The sequence below is a fragment of the Amphibalanus amphitrite genome, unplaced genomic scaffold, assembly GCF_019059575.1.
Source record: "Amphibalanus amphitrite isolate SeventyFive unplaced genomic scaffold, NRLGWU_Aamphi_draft 000087F_arrow, whole genome shotgun sequence".
In the NCBI taxonomy this organism is placed as follows: Eukaryota; Metazoa; Arthropoda; class Thecostraca; order Balanomorpha; family Balanidae; genus Amphibalanus; species Amphibalanus amphitrite.
In genome coordinates, this window is record NW_024881583.1 from 20,832 (window position 1) to 29,423 (window position 8,592).

The window sequence follows — 8,592 nt, forward strand, 5'->3', positions numbered from 1 at the left end:
CAAGCCTGAAATAATCAATTGGTCAGCATGTTACACCAGTACAGCAGGCGTCACCAAGCAACTTCGGTTGCCGTTGCGTATTTTACAAGAACGGTTATCTCACCTCCCGAACGTTGTCACACCGTTTTTGTAACAAGACTATAAATAATAAAATAGATGTGAAATCAAGGCCGGTGAAATATCGTTAGCTGATTATGTTTATGATTATGTCAAATCTTTAAAATAATAACGTCATAATGAATAAAATAAACTGGCATTATCTTAAAAGGATTTGGTGAAAGAAATTTGCACATTCACTAACTTTTAAATGTTTTTTCATCTTTTTTCTAGGATATCTCTTATGTCTCGCCTTCAGAAGAAGGCCAAATCCTTTTTACGGAATTTGACGCCATCGCAGGCATAGGTAATCAGCTGACGATACAGCACAAAACCTTTGGATGTTACTATGCGTGCCTTCGGCAGATAATCAGGGAAAATTATCCGGCATCAGCGATAATTATCGGGGATTACGTTCGGTATCACGATAATGAGACATGTTGAAGATAGCCACCCACCAATAATTTTCCGGCCGAGAACATCCAAACGATATTTTCCGGATACCGAACGCACGCTAAAGCGGCGCAGAATGCAGAAAAACACAACAAAACAAAGGCGCGACACTTAACAGCTTCGTTTCGTTTGTTTAGGGGTGGGTGCAAGGCCATGTGGGTGGAACTCGGACGGTAGGACGAACGATGAGGACAATTGTTCAGGGACGTACCCAAGATGGACGGGGTGCCCCCCCCCCCCTCGGGGTTTTCAGGAGGCCCCCGTGGGCCGAAGGCCACGGGGCCAAAATCACGTCGGAGGCGAAAGAAATTCAAGGGAATCCCAAAAATCACGTCAGGATATTCAGGGCCTCTGACCAGCCTGACAGCTAGGGTCCTTCTTACTTCCTGGGGCCTCCTGTGAATAACTGCTAGTGTCAGGGGTGTAGGATCGCAAAATAGGTTGGGGGGGCTGAACCCCGGACGCCGCGCCGGTGGGGCGGCGCCGAAAGGTGCTGAGCGGGAGGGGGGGAGGAAAAAACCAGCAGTGGAAATGTGTTGACCGAGGGGAGGGGAGGGAGCGTGGACCATGGTGGTGAAAAGCGGGTCTATGACTTGAGTGATATGACTTATTCTCTCCCCCTGGATCCAAGTTCAGGCTTATAAAATAAGGCGTAGGTATTTATATTCCGGCTCAACGTTTTGCAACCACATTTATGCAGTGTATGTTCCCGCTCTTTTCAAATGCAAAGTGATGCCACTAAAACGGTATATGTATGCTCTTCTTATACTTAAGGCTGATGAGAGATTCAATTTCTTGATTGATTCAGTATTTAGATTCCTATCCCCTAGTTTGGCAAACTGTTTTAGGGGTTCCTTGGAGGTGCCCCTGCAATTTCCTAAAATCTAGGTACTCATTTTTCACCAATCACCCACTTCATTTCGGAAGGGTCAAGTTTTTGTGTAAAGATTGTAGACTGTTTAATGGCTCCCTTTTGGCTGTTTCAGGGAACTCCTCGACTACTTCTAGGGCCACGATAGCGGTATCGACAAAGTAGGCGGATCGTGATCGGTAAAACAGGACAGTCACAGAACAATTTCTGTTGTAGTATTTCGCAAAACCCCCGCATTCTGCATATCATTGGAAGCATAATTTTGTTTTGTAAAGTTGTAGGTCGTGTAGCCACACGAATACTCCCAAGATGCACGAAACAATTGCAGGCACGTAGGGGAGACCCGGGAGGTATGGGCCGGTTTTGTGAAAAGGCAATTTTCTTCCAGTGGGAAGTGGTTAGACCCGGTATTTCACTCTGTGTACGTGAAATTGCCTTTCGCCTGCAATGTTTGCCCGATATTAGGCATCTGGGATCAACTATTTTATCTCGAGATATCGTTAAATAAATCATGCGCTTGTTCGATCCATCAAAATACAGTTTTATGATGTCAGACCATCGGTAATATAAAGTTTAAAGCATGCAAGTTAAGACTGGATAGACAATTTGAAGCTTTCTTGCAAGATTATGAGCTGAGACGCTACGCACATTCTGGCGTCCTAACCGGGAGGTTCGGGCCACCCACCCCCGTTGATCCTAAATCAATGAAATGATGCTTACATTGAATGTCCTCTTCAATAAGTTTTATTTTTGTCGCGCAAGGTCGAAAATATAACTACAAATTTCATTCGAACAGAAAAATATTATTTATCTTATTTCATGGAGCATCATTGCGTTTACCAAAATACATAGGTATGTGCCCACGTGACCCCCATGAAGTAAGCTGTTGGCCACTTATGTGGTTCCTGGGCTCTAAGAGAGATCAAGGTAGATACCAGCTACGAGTATTGTTCTCATTATCGAGAAAAGAATATGAAACATGGCACCGGCCCATACCTCCCGGGCCATGGCCCATACCTCCCGTTGTATTTTGATGGATCGAACAAGCGCATGATTTATTTAACGATATCTCGAGATAAAATAGTTGATCCCAGATGCCTAATATCGGGCAAACATTGCAGGCGAAAGGCAATTTCACGTACACAGAGTGAAATACCGGGTCTAACCACTTCCCACTGGAAGAAAATTGCCTTTTCACAAAACCGGCCCATACCTCCCGGGTCTCCCCTACGTGCCTGCAATTGTTTCGTGCATCTTGGGAGTATTCGTGTGGCTACACGACCTACAACTTTACAAAACAAAATTATGCTTCCAATGATATGCAGAATGCGGGGTTTTTGCGAAATACTACAACAGAAATTGTTCTGTGACTGTCCTGTTTTACCGATCACGATCCGCCTACTTTGTCGATACCGCTATCGTGGCCCTAGAAGTAGTCGAGGAGTTCCCTGAAACAGCCAAAAGGGAGCCATTAAACAGTCTACAATCTTTACACAAAAACTTGACCCTTCCGAAATGAAGTGGGTGATTGGTGAAAAATGAGTACCTAGATTTTAGGAAATTGCAGGGGCACCTCCAAGGAACCCCTAAAACAGTTTGCCAAACTAGGGGATAGGAATCTAAATACTGAATCAATCAAGAAATTGAATCTCTCATCAGCCTTAAGTATAAGAAGAGCATACATATACCGTTTTAGTGGCATCACTTTGCATTTGAAAAGAGCGGGAACATACACTGCATAAATGTGGTTGCAAAACGTTGAGCCGGAATATAAATACCTACGCCTTATTTTATAAGCCTGAACTTGGATCCAGGGGGAGAGAATAAGTCATATCACTCAAGTCATAGACCCGCTTTTCACCACCATGGTCCACGCTCCCTCCCCTCCCCTCGGTCAACACATTTCCACTGCTGGTTTTTTCCTCCCCCCCTCCCGCTCAGCACCTTTCGGCGCCGCCCCACCGGCGCGGCGTCCGGGGTTCAGCCCCCCCAACCTATTTTGCGATCCTACACCCCTGGCCAGCACACTATGGTAGCAATTTGAAGGGGAAATTAGATATGTCAAGCATGTCATGTATACGTCGAGCCCAACAGCAAACCTGAGAGACTTTCGGCAGCAGTCGTACGTCAGTTGAAGCAGGCGAGCGAGATGGGTAGTGTCCGGAAGGTAGACATGTTCAGCGTTTTTATTTTCGGAATTTTGTCTTCAAAAATTCTTATCTGACCTTGCTTTCGAAGCAAGGTTAGTCAAGAGCTGCGCAGTACACAGTAGGTACGCGGGAGGCTTTCGATATGAGTGGTCCGTTCAGCGCGTCCAGCTCGACCCGTGGTCCAGTGCGTCCGGTCCGGTCCGGTCCGCGGACCAGCCCGGTCCACGGACCGACCCGGTGCAGCTGGCGGGCCGAGTTGGCCGTGACCGATGCGAGCCAGGTCTTTACCGGCCGATCTCGGCAGTCCCGGAAGGATTGAGATCGGCGCCATCGGACTCAGCAGCTCCGAGGCGCGGCGCCTTTCAGGCGGCCACAGGAGCACGCGGCCATTTCTGCGGAAATTGAATGTCGGGAAGCCCACATGTGCAGGATTCGGTCCGATGCGCGATAAGGTTAGGGTTCAGTGCTAAACGGTGCGGCCGGCGAGACGGCTGGATTCGCCGGTGGTGCCAGTGACAGCCGCGATGTAGGTGGTAAATGTGAGTGGATTGTGACAGTACAGCAGGCTGATGTGGATAAGGGGGATACGTTTCAGATATGTCAATTAAAACAATGTGTACACAGTGCTGAAGGTTAAGGCCAATTGAGTTCTTCCGACCTTCTCCATTTCAATCATTTATTAGATAGTTTTATAACTAATTTCTTAGAAATGACAGTATAGAAAACAAGACTACCATCTGAAAGGGTCCCTCTTGAACCAGGTGGGCTTTGCACACTGAGAGTGATCAAGTTTTAATTGTTTTCACATCCGAGCTTATATGATGGCCTACATATCTGCCGCATAAGTTTTTATATGATCATAGGTATTGTATATGTACTATGTAGACTCCTACTAAGCAGTAATGGACACCTGCGCACAAAGAGCCTCCCTCGCGTTTGGCACTAAATTAATTAGAACTTAGAAAAACGAGAGTACTTCTCTCGTCAATCGGAAATCAAATGGATCTTACTGTAAGTAGAGCGGAGTTCTTACCTGACCTGTCAACCAGCTTCACAGGTCAGGTCAATGGTCTAAAAATGAAACTCTCGGTTTTACCGATAAAGTATCGAAAATATAGGTGCGGACCAAAAGCATGCGTGCTATTTTTTATTGTCAGGACGCGTCAACTGGTGAACATTTGAATAGGAGTTCGGGACTAACGCTAAAACCAACAATGAGTTTTCTAGCAAAAAACGTTGAAATTATTACGAGCGAGCGAGCGCAGCGAGCGAAGTGAGTCTTTTCAATATAACGGAAAAATCTCAGTATGAGCGGCCTGGCCTGGCCCGGCCCGGCCCGGCCTGTAACGCTTTTGAGAGGCTTATGTCTCAGCAACCGCTGGACCGATTGGCCTGCGGTCTTTTTTGTTGGATAGCCTTATCCCTTCTACCCCGTAATTGACTACTTTTGATACATCTCAGTGACCGTCGTGGCACGTGCCACGTGAAAAGTCAAGGGTGTTCAAGCTGTTTTGCAAAAGTAGTGATTTTGAGAGGCTCATATCTCAGCAGCCGCTTGGGCGATTGACTTGCGGTAATTTTTGTAGGGTAGCAGCATCCCTTCTACCCAAAATAGGATACTCTCGATGTATGTGGGTCACCCCAGTGCACGTGCAAAATACAACAATAAGAGGTGCCAAATTTGTTCCCATTTCAGTAACTCGGTAATTACTGGGGCGATTTCGCTGAAACTTGGCATACAGGTAGGCACCCACCAGGCAATGCATTCCCATGTGTTGCGGTTAGGGTGCTACTGCACGTGCGCACTTGCAGGGGGCGTTTCCAGATCTCGAGAACGGCTGGGCCGATTGCGCTCAAATTTGGTACACGGTTGGGGACCAGTTAGTAGGGTGCCGTGCAAAAGTCATTTTGGACCCCGTTTGCACGTGCGCACGTGCAGAATGTCGCTTCCAGATCTCAGGAACGGCTGGGCCGATTGCGTTCAAATTTGGCCCACCGCTAGCGACCGGTTAGAAGGGTGCTTTGTTCAAGCCCGTTGGAAGCACCCTCTCGCCCTTCCGCACGTGCAGGGCTCACTATCTCGCTCGCTCGTTCTTCGCCCAAAAGGCGTTTTACTGGTTGATAGCAATTATATTTATTAAGCGTTTGGGTTCCTGTATGATATTTGATAGATCTATTCTGGCCCATTAAGTCCATCATTCCGCTGTTGCGTCCACATATACCCGGTAATACGTTGTCGGTTCATAGTCGTCGGCGGCTGGTGGTCAATAATGTGGCTATCAGTCGAGATAGCGGTCTATTGATCGTCCCTATCGGAACGGGCAGAGAGCGAGACGGTCCGGATCAATTACGCACTGCACCAGCACTTCACCTCCGTGCATACTTGGTTGATTGATCCTTCGGAACGTGCTACAGAATGTTTGCATTCAGGAAGTGTCATGAAGTCAAAAATATATTATTATTTTAGTTACATTGTCTAACCATATATCTATATCCATAATGTCAAGGGAAAGATATTTCTCACTTTCAAATGGGTGATATTCACGTTCAAGTAAAATTCAAATAATAAGTTCCGATAGTGTTTAGTTATATGGGCTGTGAAAATTTATGAAACTCTTCGTGATCAATGACGCTATCCTATTAAAAGAATGAAAACTACTAATTTGTATCACCATAACAGTTTAATACGTTCATGTGTACTTATCTTATAAGTTTTTTTTTCTCAAAGCAAAAACAAAATACGCTACTATATCATTGATGTCAAGTTGCAAATATTGTAACATGCTTAAAGAGCATAGCACGAATAACCCGTCAGACTGTTTAGCCATGAGAGAAAGCATTAGCCTCCGGTAGTTTCTTGTGTGCAATGACGTTTCGCTTCGCCAGGCTGCGAACCTCAAACCAACTAAAGTGCCTCGGTACCAACGACTTTAGAGTCGATTTGTTGTGATAAAATGGCAATAAAGGGGCCATTACCTCAACGTGCATAAGTTATAATGCGATATGTTGATATATAAGTCCGATGGGACTGCTCCTTGCTTCAGGTAAGGATGCTTGCAACAGACACAAGTCGTTTGTTATTCTTCCCGGGCTTTTGATTCTTTTATTCAATGTCCTTTATGGGATTTTTACTCTTTTATGCAGTGTTACGGCGCTATTGTTCATATTGTAAAATATTTTGTAATGAGTTGGGTGCTTGCAAAGTATGTTTTCAAACGGCGTTTACATTTCGCTTGCGATTTGGAGTTTCGTGTGCGTATTTTAGAAGGATGAAAAGGGTCCATGGTCATTGGTCAATGATACCAGCCATCAGAACGGCCAGAGTGTAAGCAACTGAGTTATCCATGGCTCACTGTTTCTGATAGTTGAATCACGCTCCACTCCTAATCGGTCAATCCATTGCTGTTTGATTAATTACCGTCATAGCATCGACAGAGTGTCATTTGTCCCTGGGATTCGAAGTCTGCTTTTGAATAGCCCCACCTTAAAGAACTGCTCAATTTTCATGAGGTTCATGAGGTTTCATGATTTTCAGCTCTTATACTTTGAAAAAAGTGCCACGCAATAATAAATAATGCTTAAAAATATGCACACGAGCCATCTTGATGTTGCCGTATCTCGCCCTGATTAAAACGTCTCGCTTACATTCCCACTTCTCTCTCAGCTGTCAAATATAACTGTCGGATAAGCGATTACAGCCGCCGCCGTCGGCTCGATCGGTGCATTCAGATGTCAGCAGGGCCACAAAGTATATAATCGTCTCAAGTACAGCATCAGGTCCTGAGCTGAGAGCTAGGTAATAGGTTAAGCTGTGACAACAAATGAGCATCAGAACCAAAAACTGCATTACATTAGGATATAGATAATGAAACATATTTGTCAGAGCACTTGGGGTGCATTTAAAACATTATCACACTCAGCAACAAGTCACACCATCATTTAATGTCATGTTTTCTGTACCAACCACATCTCCCATTATTCCTGCACCAAACTCAGCCAACAGATGTCTTTCCCACACCTCCTAGTTCCCGTGGCGAGCGCCGGCACTCACCTTCCCGTCGCTCTGCCGATGGCCCTCATGGATGCGCCACACCATCTCTGGGCCGGCCGTGGCCACCTGTTTGCCCATCTCGTACATGTTGAGGATGGGGTTGCCCTCGGCGCGGCTGCCGCTGCTGCCCAGTTTGAACATGGCCGGATGGGGCATGGTGCGTCCGGCAGCCCGCGGAGCGTGCAACAAGTCGGCGGCGGCGGCGGACCACTGTACGTCGGCGGCGCGCGGGCTGCCGGCGCGGCGCCGAGCGGCTCACCTGGCCGGCCCGGCGGCGGCGCCGGCGCTGCGACGGCTCCTTCGATCGGCCGCACCGCCGCGTCTGCTGCTGCTGCTGCTGCTGCTGCTGCTACTGCTGCCGCTGCTGCTGCTGCTGCTGCTGCTGCTGCTGCTGCTACTGTCGGCGCTGCTGCTGCCGCCGCTGCTGCTGCTGCTGCTGCTTCTGTTCTTGGCCGGCTGACTGATTTGCCGTTTGGAGATGGGAAGTTGATGGGTGTTGCACGGGACGCTTGAGCCATAATCTCAGTCTTGATGTGCCACAGGGCGCAAACGAAGCTACAGCTCATTTTATTGCAAAAACACTGCATGCATCTGCTCGGCATTGAACGTAGTCAGCATGGTAACGTGCATCAGGAAAGAAGGAAACAAAAATGTGTCGTCTACATATATCCAAGGAGAACATGAGATTGTTACAGAGAACATGAATGCAGAGAACATGAATAGCACAGAATGTGTGACTTGCAACTGCATTCTCAGAATTTTATTATTTTGAGTACCCTAAAGAATTTCAGGCACTTGCCTACAACGATTCGACCGTTGCTTTTTCCGCCCAAAATTTAGGGATTATTTCAGCCCCTGGTCAATATGGCCTTTTTGCAATCCTTTTTTGCCTCTCTTCCTTGTTTCCCTTTTTTAAATGAAATGTTACCGCATACATTTATAAAATACTTTGATTAAACGTCACTCGTTTT

General features: G+C 46.6%; 1 protein-coding gene across 1 annotated transcript in view; it reads right to left on the bottom strand.

Annotated features, from left to right (window-relative positions):
• The window catches only part of LOC122379957 (SCY1-like protein 2), a gene marked incomplete at its 3' end in the record, with an annotated part of 28,129 nt that extends 20,321 nt beyond the window's left edge, over positions 1-7,808 (bottom strand). The window contains exon 1 of the mRNA XM_043362652.1: positions 7,622-7,808. Coding sequence (XP_043218587.1) covers positions 7,622-7,777 — 156 coding nt within the window. The remainder of the gene's footprint in view (positions 1-7,621) is intronic.
• Between the last annotated feature and the right edge of the window lie 784 nt (positions 7,809-8,592).